This window comes from Lacerta agilis, chromosome 12, assembly GCF_009819535.1.
Source record: "Lacerta agilis isolate rLacAgi1 chromosome 12, rLacAgi1.pri, whole genome shotgun sequence".
NCBI lineage: Eukaryota > Metazoa > Chordata > Lepidosauria > Squamata > Lacertidae > Lacerta > Lacerta agilis.
In genome coordinates, this window is record NC_046323.1 from 29,910,450 (window position 1) to 29,928,849 (window position 18,400).

General features: G+C 40.8%; 1 protein-coding gene across 1 annotated transcript; it reads left to right on the forward strand.

Annotated features, from left to right (window-relative positions):
- The first annotated feature begins 509 nt into the window (after positions 1-509).
- On the forward strand, positions 510-12,378 carry PDK4 (pyruvate dehydrogenase kinase 4). The gene is made up of 11 exons (XM_033166293.1): positions 510-690; positions 3,499-3,640; positions 4,794-4,865; positions 5,218-5,402; positions 6,086-6,175; positions 6,952-7,029; positions 7,587-7,663; positions 7,892-7,990; positions 8,502-8,609; positions 9,421-9,534; positions 10,189-12,378. Exons 1-11 carry the CDS (start codon positions 564-566, stop codon positions 10,330-10,332), a joined length of 1,236 nt encoding a protein of 411 aa, XP_033022184.1. The 5' UTR covers positions 510-563; the 3' UTR covers positions 10,333-12,378.
- Positions 12,379-18,400: the final 6,022 nt, after the last annotated feature.

The window sequence follows — 18,400 nt, forward strand, 5'->3', positions numbered from 1 at the left end:
CCCCCCCTCACTCCAACCGCTCAGTCTCGCGCCGGTCATTTGACGGTTTCTCCAACGGCAGAGGGGCGGAGGGGGGAGACAACTAAGGCTCAGGACTTGGACGAGGGAGGATGACATCGTGTCCTTCCGTCCCCCAAACGCGTAAACAAGGGCAAGTGGGTCGAGAGTGGCGGCGGGGGGGGGGGGCAGAGAGAGAAAGACACACCCACTTTCCCTGTGCCTCCTCCGCCACGCCCCCTCTCCCTTTCCTCCCACAGCAGCAGCCAAGCCTTCTAAGCGGCGAAGGGCCAAAGGTCGCCACACACGCACGCGAGATACCTGGAAAAGGGGAGGCTGGCTGTGGGAAGAGCCCACTTGCGGCAGTTAGCCTCAGGAAAGGGGGCGTGGCTTGGCGCTCGCTCGCGCTCCGGGCACGCCCCCCGGAGGGAGGGTTCGAAGTGGTAAATAAGGGGCCGCACGTGCAGGGAGCGAGGCAAAAGGGTTCGAGCGGAGGAACCGCACAGGCACACACACACTCCAGCCGTTGTTCGCGGTCATCGTTTCGCTGCTACAGCCGCGGAGCCATGAAGGCCGCTCGCATCGCGATTCGCAGCGCGGCCCCCTTAGCCGGGGAGCGGGCGCCCCGAGAGGTGGAGCATTTTTCCCGCTACTCTCCGTCGCCGCTGTCCATCAAGCAGTTCCTGGATTTCGGTGAGGGCAGTTGCGGTGCGATCGACGTGCGTGAGAGAGAGAGTGTGTGTGGTGGAAGCGGGACGGGGTGGCCGCTGTGGGGCAACGCCAGAGCAAAAGGGTGGAGGTGTTTTTGAGGTGGTGCACTCACTTCAAGTTGTGGGAAGTCAGTCCTGTTGCATTATAGGGGGCCCACCCTGCTTATTCTGTTAAGTGGGGGGGGGGTACCCTTGGTCCTCTGTCCTTGTATGCGTGGCTTGGACTTACAAAGCTGTGCAAGCTGAGGCCAGGAGGGAAAGGAGGGTGAAAACGATTTTGCTTTGGAGTGGGTGTGTCTGCATAATGCTCCCAAGAGGGATGGGGTGGGTGTGGAATGTTATCTCCATCTTTTCTTATTGGCTTGCATTCAAGCAAATTGCTGTGGGGGAGCTGTGTGCATCTATCATAGCAAAACCAAAAGCAAGCAAGTCTTGCACTACCTTAAAGTGCTTAATCAAGTTCTTTGTTACATCAGCTTCTGTGGACTGGAGTCTGGTTCATCAAGTGAATTCATCTGATGCAATCCACACATTTGATGCTATGTACACTTCTCTGGGAGTGAGCACTATTGACAGGGCCATCCCAAGACATTCTAGTACCTGAGCCAAACCACAAAATGGTGACCTCCCTCATCACCAGGGAGGAATGGGTGAGTGAAGATCTACATCAGGTGCAAGGGGAGAATAAAGATCTACATTGAGATCTGTTGTCCCTCTGGATTATGCTGCCCAAGGTGGTTTCCTCACCTTGGTGGGCCAGCCCTGACTATTGATCTTGCTGAGTAAACTTGCACTACAAAGCTTTAAGGACCCCCCCCCCAAACCTCCCGTTTGTTTATTCATATTTTGCCCTTGTACTCCAGCTGAAGTTTTCATTTGTTGTTAGCATCTCTTAGGACTGCACAGAGCTCCATGGAACTGTCACCTGTTGAGCATATAGATTTTTTTGTTCATCTTTTTTTCTCTATGGTTTTGTTATGCAACAATTTTGGTTCTATTAGAAAGCAAATGTGCAGGGAGAGTTTTGTAGGAAATTACTGTATTTTACAGGAGTTCTTAATTCTGAAGTTAAAAAAATAACATTGTATGTCCCTTCCCTTCATATGGTACTTATTAGATCTATTATGCAATGAAATGTGAAGCATTTGGAAATAGTTCACCTAAGTAAACATTTGTCTACATGTCTGTGTTTCTAAACTATCTTTTTCTTAGTCACTGAAATTGGTTCTATACTATTTAATAAAAAAAAATTCCTTCCAGTAGCACCTTAGAGACCAACAAAGTGTGCATGCACATGAAAGCTCATACCAATAACAAACTTAGTTGGTCTCTAAGGTGCCACTGGGAGGAATTTTTCTATATTGTTTTGACTACGGCAGACCAACAAGGCTACCATACTTTTTAATGTTAGCTTTTAAAATCCATAAAGAAGCAGTTTTACCTTTTTCTAAAAATGGCAGCTTTTCAAGGGCGCTTTCTAGGAATCTTCATAGTTGTTTACTCTTCTCTCATTGACATAGCTGCCAACTTTTCCCCTTTTCTTGCGAGGAATCCTATTCGGAATAAGGGAATTTCCCTTTTAAAAAAAGGAAAAAGTTGACAGCTGTGCTCATTGGCTCAAGTTGCTTCACATGTTCTATTACAAATGCTAGAAAAAATGGTAATAACTTCAAGTCACAAAGTATGAAAATAGGATTTTGTCCTCCAGTTTTCATTAATTGGATAAGTAATTTTCAGCATTACTCAGTTTATTACTTTTAGCCTGGCCACCCATAGTAGGCAAGGCTAGCCTTTGTTAGCTGACACTGTACTCAATCATTCTTCAACCATCAGTGTTAGTCTGTTGTGTGATAGAAAAAGCAATGGAAGGACCTGCTGTTCATTTAGTAGATACAGTTTGAAACTTTACAACTTTTAAGCAGAAAAAAATATTAATCACCCAGCTGCTAGATATAGAAATACACATGCCAGTGTGTTAGGTGTGGTCTGCTACTTGCAGCTAAAATGAATTATTTAAAGCAGTAATAATTTTGCTAAAGCTTTTTATACATGCTTGTGGTTTTACCAGATCTCTATGTTGTGACTGGTTAGCAATGATTGGCTTTTGTTTGTCTCTATTTTTTGTGAGGGCCCACAATTTTTACTTGTAGAAAAGCCAAAGGTATTTTAAAATTACATACTCTTAATGTTAAGTAGTACTTGCTGAACTTAAAATAGAGTAAAGAATTGTGAAATTTATATGCATTTGTGGGGGTTTGTTAATATCTCAAGAGACAGGAAGTGTTCGGTATTCTTCTGACACTTGGTGGAACACAGTTGGGATGTGGCCTCGTTCACTTTTCATAAGTAGGGTTCTGTGCATGTTTACTCAGAACTAAATCCTACCAAGTTCAGTGCATTTTACTGTCAAGGAAGTGCACATAGGAGTGCAGCTTAGACCTTTTTCTTAATCCTTGCCAAGAAATTGTAACTACATATAATATGGCTTAAATTAATAATATAGTTTATAGCTGATTTTATTTGTGGTAACTCATATCATAGCTCTGTTCCCTAAGAGCACATTGGTATTGCAGAAATGTGTGACAAGCAGAAGACACCTGATTATTTTCAGAGATTACTTTGTATTCACTGCTGCCGTTGTGCAAAACATCCTTTAGTTCTAATAACTTGCAGTCGCTACAGGATCTTGCACTGGTAGCTGAGCTACTTGATTGTATAACATAAAGATGAAGCTATTCCTTATGGTGCTTATATGGAAAACAACTTAAATGAGCTGGCTTTTGTTTTTCAGGGTCAACTAATGCATGCGAGAAAACATCTTTTTCTTTTCTTCGGCATGAACTTCCTGTGAGGCTAGCAAATATCCTAAAAGAAATCGACTTCCTCCCTAGCCCATTGTTGAGCACTCCTTCAGTACAGTTGGTAAAAAGTTGGTAAGTAGCAAACTTATGAAACACATTTTACTATGTTCACTATGCTTTTAAATTTCAGAAAGCTTCATATTTACTTTGCAACAGTAACAAGAACCTTCACAGTGGTACCTCAAGTTACAAATGCTTCAGGTTACAAATGCTGCTAACCTGGAAGAGTTACAGTGTACCTCGAGTTGAGAACTTTGCCCCAGGATGAGAATGGAAATCGTGTGTCGGCGGTACAGGGGCAGCAAGAGGCCCCATTAGCGAAAGCACACCTCTAGTTAAGAACAGTTTCAGGTTAAGAACGGACCTCTGGAACAAATTAAGTTTGTCACTAGAGGTACCACTGTATTTGAAGCTTGACAAGTTGCTAGTAAAATGCAGATCATTATATCAACGCCAGTGAGTCATAGAATAGAAAAGCAAGTGCTAGACGCACAACTATGGCATCCTCTGCAGTCATTTTATAGCTTTCGCGACTGCTTGTTAAATGCGAACCAAGATGCTGTGAAGCCTCACATACAGTGGTACTCCATGTTATGTACGCGATCCGTTCCGGTTCGCGGTATGTAACACAGATGGGTATATCACAAAAAAACCTGGAAGAAGCGTGATTTGAGTGCTTCTGCGCATGCGCGAAGTGCGCATAATGCTTCTGTGCATCCGGGGGCTGCGCGCGCTCTGGAAACACTTCCGGGTTGCGGGCGTTCACAACTTGAACGTCCGCAACCCGGGGGGTGCGCAACCCGGGGTACCACTGTAATTGTCTTCTGTCCATGCAGTGTTATCATAATGATGACATTCTGCACAGTCAAGATAAAGGAACTGAGTTTTAACAGCTGCTGTGTTTGTGCACAGATTTGGTGGCATTGTTTGCGTCCTTGGTATGTGCAATGCTGCATACCAACTGATACCACACACATTTTAGAAACATATAGTGAGCTGGAGATAGCTTAAGAGGCATGCATACAAACATTGAGGCAGGCATATATGAATTTAAAATATTTTTTTCTACTCCTAAACTTAACTGAAGTCCTAGTAGTCTGTTTGCTCATAGTTTGCCTTCTACTTGAGGTCACCAAGTTACTGAATTGCTAAAGCAATCTTATCTGTCCAGTCAACTTTCCCTGGCCTGTATGAATAATTCATGGTTTACTTTGTGTATTAACAGGTATGTTGAAAGCCTAATGGAGCTAGTGGAGTTCCGTGACAAAAAATCAGATGACCACAAAGTTCTATCAAAGTAAGTTCTTATGAGTTGTGTTGTTAGTAGCTTTACTTGCTTCACAGTAACAGCTGACTTGATGGGTGGCTCAACTAGCTAAGCATGAACATTATTCAATTCAGAATACAGAGACTGCTGATCATATGATAATGATCAGAAGCTTTTAACAGTATAGCTAACTGACACCTGATATTGCAAAAAATGGCACATTGAAATAAAACAAGTCAGCAATAAATTATAAACTGTCGAGATAACATTAAGATGCCTCAATTGTCTTGACAGAATGAATGGTGAAAAAAATAACTTATTTCAGTTTTGCTTTGCTGCCTTTGTCAGATAGGCCAAGTCTAAAGTTATCCCCCCTTCCCAGTTTCATAGATGCCATTGTCAAAGTCCGAAATCGGCACCATGATGTAGTGCCCACAATGGCACAAGGGGTTCTAGAATACAGAGATTCTTCCAAGATGGACCCATTCGTCAATCAAAACATCCAATACTTCTTGGATCGCTTTTACATGAACCGGATATCTATTCGAATGTTAATAAACCAGCACAGTAAGTTGTTTTTCCATCCCTTTGACAAGTTGATTTTAATGTTTTTCTTTCTAAGAAATATTTGATGAACTGTGGATTTTATTAATCATTTATCTTTGCTGGTTGTAAAAAGAAAAATGACTAGTGTAAATGATATAAATTATTATGAGAGGGAGAACATGGGTCAAAAGCAGAAAGTAGTTAGGTAATAAAAAGTACAGCCAAAAAGCAATGAAATGTGTGTGCATAACAACTCCAGTACTAAAACCTGTTACAGTACTACACACAAGGGGAAATGCATTGTGATACAGGTGCCTCCAGACTGGAAAAATGTAAATGCCAAAGCATTTCACTGTAGTAGACAGAATAGCAGATAAAACCTAGTTCAGCAATGAAGCTCACTAGATGGCCTTCAGCAAATCACTGACCCTTGGCCCATCATCCCTTACAGAGCAGTTATAAATATAAAGTTGGATAGTCCCTTCTATGTCACCATGAGTTCTTGTGGGAAGGAGAGATACGATGTACGGATTGTCCCGGACATTACAGGGATTTAAAACGCTGAATTGAAGTTCAGGGGGGTGGATTTCCAAAAGGTGGGACTTTGTCCTTTTTACTATTGCTTAAAATCATCCTTTAGATAGCTGTAATGAATTATGCTACCTTGGAAAAAAAAATGACCATTTTGTCTTTTATTTCAACAGCGCTTATTTTTGATAACAATAACAATGTGGGTAATCCAAAGCACATTGGATGCATTGACCCTTGCTGTGACGTTGTGGATTTGGTGCATGGTACGTATATGAAATTGTCAGCATCTCCTGGTGGGTTCAGCTACGTGTAGATAATATGTCCTTTTCTTAGGTGCATTAACCAGTTTGAGAAAGTGAAAGAATTGTCAGTCTTTCATGAGTATCCTGGCTTCACATCTAAGTACAGAATATTTTGGGGAAGGACTGTAGCATTTCCCTTGCGTCCAGAAGGCCCCATGTGTCTTCAGGTAGGGCTGGGAAAAGATTCTTCCTAAAACCATGGAGAGCCTCTGCCAGTCAGAGTCAACTGTGCTTAGGAAGGTGGAAGAGTCGATTGTACTATGGTAATGGTCTGACTTGGTATAAGGCAACTCCATATGTTCATGTGTATACCTACCTGCACATTCTGACTGTCATGAGACAGGGATGCTGGCAAGTTGCACACTTTTACACTCAGTAGTGAGTGAATGAAGGGTGGAATGCCTGTTTTTTAACGGGTCATCAGAATTTTCTCATGCAGTCAGGTGACATTGTATGTCTATTGGGTACAGCCCTCTTCAGCCTGCTGCATGCAAGATCTGTTGATTTCCACGTGACAAACATGTGCAGTTAGAAGTCTTGAGTAATTAACGGATATTTCAGTGGCATTCTGTACCTTAATGCTGACAGGTATAATTCAGCTTTCTGTATATACAGAAGCCTTATTTCAATGCTAGAGAGCACAGCCTGGAGTAGTCTAGTATCTAGGATATAACTAATGATGCATAAGAGTTTGTGTTAAATCGTGCTTTGTTTTTTCTCTTTCAAATGAATTCCAGATGCTTTCCAGAGTGCCCAGATGCTTTGTGACCAATACTATTTCGCTTCTCCAGATTTAAAACTTACTCAAGTGAATGGTGAGCACTTTCCCCTCTTTTCCACCATATCCAGCTGACTCTTTGGTTTCTCCTCTTTAAAAGCTTTTTGCTCTTACTGCTGCCCCACTTGTCTAGAATTGGAGGCTTACCATTTTTTTTTCCCTTGAGAAAGTGCTGAATTTGCACAGTTGCATTCATTCACCTTTGCCACGATGCAATATTCCAGAATGAATGAGCACATGGACATGTAGTCATTCTGATAGGGTTGGCATCAGCACTTCCTTAAAAAAAATCAAAAGAAGAAATTAGCTTAGCTGCAAATCCACCATTATTATAATAGTTCAAGAATGTTTTTACTCATGAAGGGTGGATTGCAGGAAGTTTGTACTTCTTCAATATAATACAAGCTTCTGCAAAACAAGAACATTCAGAACTACAGTACTATAGAATAATAAAGGATAACAAATTTCAGGATGCAGTGTTAAATGCACAGATCTTAATTAAAAGCATTTATTGTGGACACACACTTACATTAACAATTGTTTGAAGTTGAATAGCAGCTGTGTGCTGATTATTGTTTGTGCATCTTCCTGCAGGAAAGGCAGCTGGACAGCCTATCCACATAGTTTATGTACCATCCCACCTCTTTCACATGCTGTTTGAACTCTTCAAGGTTTGTGTTTGCAATTATGAAACATTCATTTTTCGCCTCCATATTTACGTGTGCATTAACAGAAGCATTTGTTCAGCACTGTTTTTACTATTTTGCTTGATGCCTCTAACTCCTTTGTAAGGAAGAAGTGGGATAGAAATCTAATAATGCATTAGTATATATTAAAAATAGCAAAGATTAAAGCTGCTCAGATTGAATTACATTCTCCTGATTCTTCGTTTCTCATAGAATGCAATGAGAGCAACAGTTGAACATCAGGAAAACAAACCTTCCCTTGATCCAGTTGAGGTGACCGTTGTACTTGGAACGGAAGACCTATCAATTAAGGTATCTTACAAGGCTTTTTTCCCAACACAATAGGTGCAGCATACAATATAAACTTACAGATGGGGCACTTCCAGACAACCTGTTTATTGAGCATTTTTTCCTGATTTGTTTGTGAGGAGGTTAAATGATGTATCACCAGCATTATCTCACTCTTCCCATGCATTTCCTCTAGCACTTTTTGTATTGCCAGTATGTGACTGAATCCCACCCAAAAATAGTGACTGTCTGGAAATATCCAGAGTCTCATAGGTTTAAAAAGATTTGGTGTGGAATAGATGGGTAGTGAATTGCAGCAAAATTACAAATAGCCGTACCTTTGGAAATTACAACAAGCTGTCGCTAGCCAAATACTGTTTTGGACGGAATATGATTTTTAAGAAAAAGATAAGCAAATTTGATACAGGATGATCCTTAAAGCAGAAGTGATTTAGTGACTTTGTGCAGGCATTAGTGATACTTTAACAAGGATTAGAAATATGCATTTAATACCTTTTTGTGTGTTCTCAACTAGATATCTGATAGAGGGGGTGGTGTTCCAGTGAGGAAAATAGAAAGCCTCTTCAGCTACACATATTCTACAGCACCAAAGCCTGTGATGGAAAAGAATTCCACTCCTCTGGTAAGAGATGAAGCTATAAGAATTAAGCTGTAAGAAAAGAGCTGCCCTTGTTCTTGTCAAGGACTTGGCTTCTGAGTTCATTGACAAAAATGATGCTTCCAGGTGGACAGGTGGACACGTAAGCATGCCTGATATCTGTAGTGACTCAACCATGCTGATCACTTCAAATTCATAGAAACAGCCTTGTTCTGGTTGCACCAATTCAGACTCTGGATGGGGGTGCGCATCAGGGTTTCTCTATTGGGAGGAGGGGAGTATTGTCTTCTGAGCTTCCACCTGTAGTTTGGTGTGTACAATTTATACACAGGTTTACCTGTCCCAGACCTGATAGTAACCCAGTACTTGGCATGCATTTCCACCTCTTCCCCTTTCTGTTCAGCATTACTGATTATGTAGACCAGGCTTCCTTAACCTTGGCCCTCCAGATGTTTTTGGCCCACAACTCCCATGATCCCTAGCTAGCAGGACCAGTGGTCAGGGATGATGGGAATTGTAGTCTCAAAACATCTGGAGGGCGAGGTTGAGGAAGCCTGATGTAGACAAGCAACCACTGAGCAGCCTCCTAAACTAGGTCAGTAGTGTTGCATTATTTTAGATTGTCTTTATGTTTATAATGCAAACTACAACTGCATTGTACAAGAGAGAACTTGCTTTCCTCATATTTCTCCTTGTGAAGAATCATTGTAGAGCACATCATTTTTCATTGGGACTCCATACCAACAGGATCTTCAGTGTGACACTTGTACAATACTTAGCCTAGGAAAGAAGGAACCCATCGTTCCAATTAACAAAATGCCTTATTTATTTCTAGGCTGGTTTTGGTTATGGCTTACCCATTTCTCGCCTGTATGCTAAATACTTCCATGGGGACCTCCATCTGTGTTCCATCTCTGGTTATGGAACAGATGCTCTCATCTACTTAAAGGTATGTTCTGCCCACCGCCAATCCCAATAATTTTGTAGTGCTGCAACTGTGCCTATCATCAGCTTATTTGAATCAAGTTTATTTTTAATTTATTAGTAACTTGAGCTTTATTACTTTAAAGACAGTACTTTGTATCAATTGTAAATGGTAAATTAGTCATCAGCGAGTCTTTGCAGAATATGCTCTTCAAAAGACTGCGACTGCCTTTATTGTCAAAGAAGGTCATTGTAACTTATTTTATTCTTTGGATTACAGCCATCTTAGATATTTTATAGATATATGGAAGTATTACAATGTGATGAATTAAAAAATAATTGAAAGCATGTGCCAAAATGAGAGTTCTTAATAAATGTAGATTGGCCACCTTCACATTAAAAATAATCTGACTTTGAATTTCCCACAAATACTAAGTTTAGTCTCTCTCACTACTTGTCATTCCAGTATTATCAGTTAGTGTTCTGTCCTTAAGATTGTTGTAAGTGTGGTGCATTATAAACTTCAGTCTCAAAAGCTTGGCAGAACAATCAAGTCTCAAACTTTGAATCAAATCTGTTCCAGGCTGTATGTTTGCTCATAACTAGGCTCAGTAAAAAAATTAGTTTACTACATTGATAGTAATGGTGTAATCTAACTATATTTGGTCTTGCTTTCCAGGCCCTTTCCACAGACTCTGTAGAGAAACTTCCTGTTTTCAACAAGTCTGTTTCTAAGCATTATCAAACCATTATAGAAGCAGATGATTGGTGTGTTCCAAGTAAAGAACCAAAGAATATGTCAAGGCAGACTGCAGCTGCATGAAATCTGCATTTCTCAAGAACACTGAAGTGGATCAAACCAATGTTTCAGATAGGACTAAAGAAACGAATAACTAGAAGTCACTTCTCTTCTATACCAGGATCTAGAAGGAGAAGAAATTATATGGAACACACAATTACAGCATAGACTGCATGTACTGTATTTGTACTGTAGCATGTCTAATGAAAACTGATATGTTAGGAGAATCAAAATGCATAGAAAGATGTGCACATCATTTCTTTTTAGCTTTTTGAAATTTAAATTAGCACTCCCAAGTAATAATGTTTTCAGACTTCTGAGGTGGGGCTTGATAATATTAAAAAACCATTAATGTTGTGGTTGAACTCCAGTACACATCAGTTTTCCCCTAATCCAGTCAGTAGGTATTTCATCCTATTACAAAATTATGACTTTAAGTATATTTTGACATGCTCAACCGACAAAGTCTAGTTGAAAGAGCACCGACAACAGGCTACCTTGACTGCAGTTGTTTGGTTTGATCAAGAGTGCAATGCTGAAAGTTGCATATTTCTAAACTTGCGCCAAATGGTGAACATTACTTGAGTTTTTAAATGTAAAAATAGCTGTATTTATGTATAGCATTTTCATTGCTTTTCTAATGCTGAGATTTTGCTCTTCTTGGAGAAGAATCTTAAAGTGATGTCAAGGAAGTGACTGTTAGATATTGTGAAGATAAAAGTTTATTAGCTGTATCTTGGTGTATGGCTCGCAGCTAAATACAGCGAGGGAGCAGCAGTACAAATAGGGTATTTTAAATTGCAAGTCATTGAGCAGGATATGAAGCTGTATGTGAGAGGGGAGATGAGTTCTCTAAATGGTACTGTTACTATGTATGTGTGTACACACCCAACTATGTTTTCAGGATGTAAATTTGAATCATGTATGTTCATTTGGGGGCCACCTGCCACAGCTCAATTTGAAAAAAAAATGTGACTTTCAATGCTGTAAATGTTAGAATTACTCTTGAGACATTTGCAGGGATGTGATGATAAAACAGGTTGTGGAAGATATTGTGCCTGTATCGAAAATGCGTAAGTAACAGCTGTGAGAAATACTAGTTCTTTGTGTAACTGCAAAGAACGAGGGTAGCAGAGTGTCTCTTTTTGTGAAGGGATCATTGGGAGAATATTCCATTCCAAATTGTGCTGCTAAAAGGCAGAGAATTTGATCAGGGCCCAGCTAGTGACAATCCAGGTCAGTCGTCGTCTTTTTTCTTTTTAAAAAAAGCAATAATGTACTAAAGAGCTAAAGCTACTTTATGTATAAAAAGTTTGCTATCTGTGGAGATTTAGTGTCTGCTCAGTTGTGGACAGTAGTGAAGCTCCCACATTTGCTGATGTCCATTTTTGCTGTGGACATTGGGTTCAGTTGAATTGGTAATCCCAGCCATGTGAGGCTATTATGTGCAGTTGGTACCCGGTACCAACAAAAGGCTTAACAGCTAACATTGCTGGAGTATTGGATGTTTTTGTTCCTTCCTGTTGTCATTGTAGTTCAGTTTTGGGAATTGCTGAAGATTTGTGTTCTGCTGCAGAGCCTATTTGTATACTCTTTATTATGAGGAAACAAATGTGTAGGTGACATGCTAATTGCAAGTGCATACTTGGGATGAAGAACTAAGGGATGAGGTCTTAATGCTGTGCATTAAATTAGTGTTATGGTGTCATCACTGTGGCAGCATTAGATAACAAGATGAATGTCATTCAGATATAATCCGCATATGTTCAACCATAATGTTACGATAACTGTGATAGAATTTGTGCTTTTCATTAGCATACAATCTGCTAAAGATGAATTGTTTTACTGTTTTAATGGCCTATACTGTCAATCTATGCCGTTTTTCTGAAAAGAATCAAAGGTGCCATCTTTCCTCTGTCACAGACCATATTATCACGCTAAATGGATACTAGAATTCCTTTTGCTGAATGATATGGCTGCAGTAAACGCAAGCCTAAGTATGCCATTGACTTTGAGCAAAATAAGCTTTTGGTGCTGCTTTATGCTCAGTACAAAGTGAAAAATGCAGTGTAAAAAAACCCAAATTTTTGAAGACTGAATTATTTCTTCCACATTGTGCCTTTGAGTTCAGGTATACTCGAGATGTATTATAAGATTTTTAATAAATTTGTGGTTTGTTTGTTTTTTAAACGTTGCTTGACTCTTTTCTTCTCCACCCTCCTCTTAAATCAGGTAAGCACTGGATTGCCTGTTACATGGTTGATTTCAGAGTCTGCATTTTATTTTTTAGTCTATCCATTAAAAAAAATTACATGTCCTTGTTATGGGGACGACGACATTATTGCGCTCGGTTATTACTGCTATTCTGCAGCTTGTAAACAGTAACACTGTCACTTCTCTCAAACAGTGAACTCTAGTAGCTGAGTGCTTAGCAGTCTGGAAGCAAAGCTAAGGCAGTGGTTTCTATCTACATTGTTGGGCAGTTCCTCAAATACGCAGGTGTATATTTTTTGTAAATAAAAAGAGAAAAAGCACCGCAAAAGACCTTAATTGTTTTTTTTAGGCTTCTGGATATAATGGGATGTTGGGGTATGGAAATAAATGGGGAACACAAAACCCACTTACTCAGCCCCCTAATAATTTACAGTAACTGCAGGAAGGGGGAATTGGGATTAGGGAAATGTTTTTTTAACTCACAGCATACAACGACCCTGTCCCCACACAGGGATGTCTTGAAGGAAGGCAAAGCTAAAACAAGACACTTTCAATTTGTCACTTGCCATCATCCTCACCTGCTCACTATGTATGGTATAAATGATCATTTTGTTCACAGGCAAAATGTAAACTCCAGCATTGTAGCAGTAGTAACATACCACGGAAAAGTCTCATGGTGTGCAAAAAGAAAAAGTCAATCCCTGCTCCCTCGTTCTGAACTAGAGAATTCCTGTTGTGGGTTTGGATAATTCCTCTTTGGGGGTTGTGATATGCTGCAACGTTTTGTTCAGAGTCCAATTTGTCTTGGTATACAGACTCGATTGAGGGCTGTAGATCCCACAACTAACTGCCCATGACGATGCCAAACTAGAGACAATTCCTACTCATCCCACACAATTCTATTGGGGGCATAATCTCTCAAGCGAGCAGATAACCAGAATGTCATGACAGCCCTGGAGCTTGTTTTGAATGTCATGGGGCCCATCTGAAGTAGAGGAAAAACACACACAAATTCTAAACACACACAAATCCCTAAAAATAATGGCTCAATGTTGTTAAGTTGCTACTTAACAACATTGAGCCATTATTTTTAGGGATTTGTGTGTGTTTAGAATGGGGACAAAGTCTTGAGCTCTAGCACACATTGTTTTAGAAAGTAAGCACTCCTCTCACAATGCCAGAAAACAATGAATATCAAGAGTTAGAGTATTGGTTAAGCCATGGGTAGGCAAGCTAAGGCCCGGGGGCCGGATCCGGCCCAATCACCTTCAAAATCCAGCCAATTGACTGTCTGGGAATCAGCATGTTTTTACATGAGTAGAATGTGTCCTTTTATTGAAAATGCATCTCTGGGTTATTTGTGGGGCATAGGAATTCATTCATTCCCCCCCCCCCAAAAAATATAGTCTGCCCCCCCCACACACACACAAGGTCTGAGGGACAGTGGACCAGCGCTCTGCTGAAAAAGTTTATTAAGCAGTGGTATAAAAGTTAAGGCCCGACAGAAAAGTCTTCCCAGGCTTGTTCTGTGACCTTTTCAAAATGACACCTGTGGCTTTCTAGGTGGAGAAAATCCAGCAAATTAAAAGGGGGGGGGGCTTGTTTTGCCAAGTTTGGACTGGGACTCAACAGAAAGAAGAATATTTCTTATGTACTACTAAATTACTTTAAACTATCAAATCTTTCTCCCTTAAATTTTTTTAAAGGTCCATGTAAGTTCTTGCCAGTTTTTCAAAAGCCCTGTGCAAATAATTCATCAATCTTTGTATACATTGCACAAACAACTTGAAATTAGTTTCTAAGGCTTATTCTACAGCTGTTCACAGCCTCTCTCTGCTTTATATATTGCCTATCTACCTTTTGATTGGAAATACTTTGCCCTTTGCCATGTAATTGTTTGCTTTGCAAACTTTCAAGGAACTCTTTTTTTTAAAAAAAGGTCTTGTTACATCACCTTATGTAACTAGGTTGCATAAAGGGGAACTTTCAGATAAGGCAGCTTAGGAACACCACCTTCCTGGGGCAATGTCTCTAGATAACAGCTGTAATAGCAATGTGTGGGTTTCTTTTGGATCCTGACAACAGGTACACACACACACACACACACACACACACCATACAAACAGCATCCTTCTAGGTTGCTGCTGTTTCTGCTTCCCAGATGGGAAACAGACTGGAAATACAACATGCCCAAGGCCAGACAATGAATCCATGGTACAGAATCCTGAGCTTTGGTTGGGGGCCACCTTGTTCCTATTTAGGCTAACCATGCTGTCATGCTAAAGCCATGTTGCCCATACGACGTATTAAATGAATTCAAATTGGTACCTTGTCTTGTCTTCAGCAGGTGACAACCCTACATCAATGTGCTCCCCGTTGGATAATGAGCCGATAACCACCACTCCCTGCCCCCAAAAAACAGAACAACATTCAGTCGGCCACAGTCAAAGCTTCAGGTTAAGAAGTCAGCCAATATGCCTAATGTCCTTTAAGTCATAGGGCTCTCTGATGGTTATAAATCATTATTCAGCATGACAGAAATTAGTCACTTCCTGGGTGAATGTTTCCCATCCACATGGAGAGGTTTAGAAGTTTCCACTTGCATGTTTGATTAACCACAGCTTCTGTGTCATCTGAACCCAACAAACTTTATTTAATCCTTTTTTTTATCAAACTTTATTTGAAACAAACCATCTTCAAACTAGTTTATGGAGCTGGCTTGTTTCAAACAAACCATAGTTAAGAAGATTAGCCACAGTTTGGGGTTCAGGCAGAATGCTTACCTGTAATTAATCAGGAAAGTTTGGCTGGCAGCCATGCCAGGAAGATGAAAGTGGGGAGTCCATAAGTCTGTGGACTGGGGAGGGAGTGTTGGCTCATTCCCATCACAATAAACCATGGCTTACCATAATGTCACGTTACAGCCTTCTTCAGGCGGCAACTGAATGACTTTCATCAATTTCCAGACAAATAGCCTTGTTAGAACAAATACTTTTTTCCAAAGTGTGGAGTGGAGCTTTCTCACAAGAAAACATTTATATAAAGCACTTCAGCCTACCCCTAAAACTTGCATTTCCAGGTGCAGCGATGGAACCAAGTCCATATTGCTCCTCAAAAACTGAATATCCAGAAATGAATATATTTTTGCCACTTTACAAATGTCTGACTACGCCATGGAAGGGGAATCTGTGGCCCTCCAGATGTTGTTGGGCTCCAACTCCTCCCATCAGCCCCAGCCAGAGTAGCCAGGGATCATGGGAGTTATAGTCCACCACCCTTTGGAGGACCAATCTGCTCATCCCTGAATGGCAGTCTCAGAGGCTCCCGAGCTTGTTGTAATGAGTGTATTCTTATAATATTGCATTGCATGGATCTTTCATTTGGCTCTATTCTCCATAAGCTAGAAATCATAACAGTGATGGAAGAAAGCCTAACATCTCACCGCAAGGATCCCATAATTCTATATGAGAGTCAGGGCCCCAAAACCAACATTTGGAGAATGAAGCAATTGTTGTAGCCATGTTTTGTTTTGTTTTGTTTTGTTTTTTAATAATAATAGGGCAATTCAAAGGTATATCTTTAGGGTCATTCTTTTGTCATCAATGTTGCTGCCCATGACAACTATTGGGAAATAACTGAGGGTGTACTGTGGAAGTATAGTTGTTGTTTCTTGGTTCAGTCAATAAGGGAGTGTGAGGCAGCCACACCGCAGTGAAGTTAGAGCTATGAAAAATAATACCATGCTCGAAGCACAAAAGTACCTAGTGGGTAATTCAATGACTCATTGATTGAGCAGAAGCTCTGTGTGTGTCTCTTGAAGCTTTTGGCAAACCCAGAAGTTGCACACAGCCTCCATCAAACGTGACAAATGGAGCTACCATGTGGTGGCGGCAGGTAACCACCTGCCTCTTTCTTGTGCCAAAGCTAGGAGGACTTTTGCATTGTTTGATACAGAAATTGAGATTCAAAATAAGGAGGAGATGTGTTGTAGAAGCGGAACAAGCTTTCAAGCTCCTCTTCAAAAAAGTAAAAACAACAGTGAACTGCATTTTGATGTTGTATTTCAGGCTGCGCAGGTATGCTGACAGAAACCTCTCAGTCTCTCTTCTGAGCTTTTATTTTAAATTGTGGGACTCTGCCTTCTTGTCTGCTATAGCCCCATGTCTTCCAATGGGGCAGAAAGAAAACAAAAGATCCTCTCACCCGTAAAAGGAATTCTTGGATAGCTGAGGGTAGACTGAAGTTGGTAAGGCAGAACCCCACTTGCCCCAATACACCAGTCTCCAGTGCCAATACCCTGGGAAGCGCATTGTGGTGTGAGATTCCAGGGGTTCCAGGTGCTTTCCCCATGTTTCCCTTTGGGGATGAGACACAGCAGAGACTATGGTGTCATTTTGATATATGGTTTATTTACGCATATATGCAACCTGAGGCAATGGTGGAGGGGTTCCCACTCTTAACACCCCAAAAGGGTCTTGTTTCTCCCTTAGTCAAAGCCTTGAAATCCAACATCACTCTGACTCTCTCTTCGGCTTGCTGCCTTTCCTCTAGCTCGCATCATTGCCACTTTCAACTCTAAACTCTGGCTCTGTCTTTCTATAACTATCTGTGAGTTAGGGGAGGATGCCCCAACCCATTTGCCATTTCACACAGAGCCCCATTCCTTTGTTCCCCCTAATGGCCCATCACTCAGGCGATCACCTCACCAATTGCTGGATCCAAGGGTTAGAAGGGTCTCAGCATACAGCCTACTTCCAAAAAACACATAACAATATATAGGGCTTTTTTCAGAACTCAGTTCTGGCTCCTCTCAGGTGGGTACCATTGCCATTCTAAGAGAACAAGGGAGGTGTTTCATGCTGAGTTCCGGCACCTCTTTTTCTAGAAAAATAGCACTGACAATATATATGTTAATTTGGGGCCCAGTCCACCTAATGTGTTCTAACTTTCCGTCCATTTTCTACCCACCGTTTATTTGTCTCTCTTTGTTCCAGTTCAGTAACAAAGCTGGCTCTATTCCACGCAAGGCAAAGCTGCAATAAATCTGTTATTCTTTAAGCTGCCACAAGACTCTTGTTTTTCTTTTTTGTTCCCTACAACAACATATCAAGATTTATTTAACTGGGTAAAAGGGAAGTCATACTCTTTTAAATTAATCAAAGAAAAGGAAAGATATTATACTGAAACACTTTGCTGCTAGGAAAGTTCAGAATAGGAATCTTTTGCTTCTGAGCATGTGCATCTTCAAGGAGTCACGGCCAACATACAAGAACATCAAATCCAGCTGAAATGCAAAAGGTTTTTTTTTAAAAGAGCATGTTCATTTACATTATTTAGCAACTTTAAAAAGATCCAAGACCACTTCTGAACATTTTCAGGTGGGATTTGATAACATACCAGCAAATTCAGGTTGCGCAATTAAAGTTGACTGAGAGGTCTTGTACAACAAACCTTCCTCCCCAAAAGACTGAGTGTCTTGCAGCAAGGAAAACGTTGAGGAAATGCATGGGGAACTGTGGGATAACATCATCTAAATTCCTTGTAAACAAATCAGGATCGATGCTTAATAAGCCGGTTGTCTGAAAATGCCCTAATTCACTAATTAAGACTGGTGTGCTGCACTGTAACTGTAAGGATGCCTCATAATTTTTCTCTCCTTGCTTCATTCTCTGATATCTATATTCCACCCAGGCATGGAGGAGTACAAATGAGTCTTGCCTTTAAATCACCATCTGCAGAGATTGCTGTCAGCAAGGCATTACAGGGCCTTCTCTTCTTCAAAAAAAAAACACACAAAAAAAAACACAGGGATCTACCCTTCGTAGAAAGCAAAGATTTTCAAAGGAGTTCCTCCCTGTTCTGATTTCTCCTGGCAGGA

Excerpts from the sequence above, each read along its gene's own strand:
- PDK4 (XM_033166293.1), top strand. The coding sequence starts at position 564 with ATGAAGGCCGCTCGCATCGCGATTCGCAGCGCGGCCCCCTTAGCCGGG. Across the intron at positions 5,403-6,085 it reads AATGTTAATAAACCAGCACA|CGCTTATTTTTGATAACAAT; the intron begins GTAAGTTGTTTT and ends TTATTTCAACAG. Across the intron at positions 6,176-6,951 it reads CGTTGTGGATTTGGTGCATG|ATGCTTTCCAGAGTGCCCAG; the intron begins GTACGTATATGA and ends AATGAATTCCAG.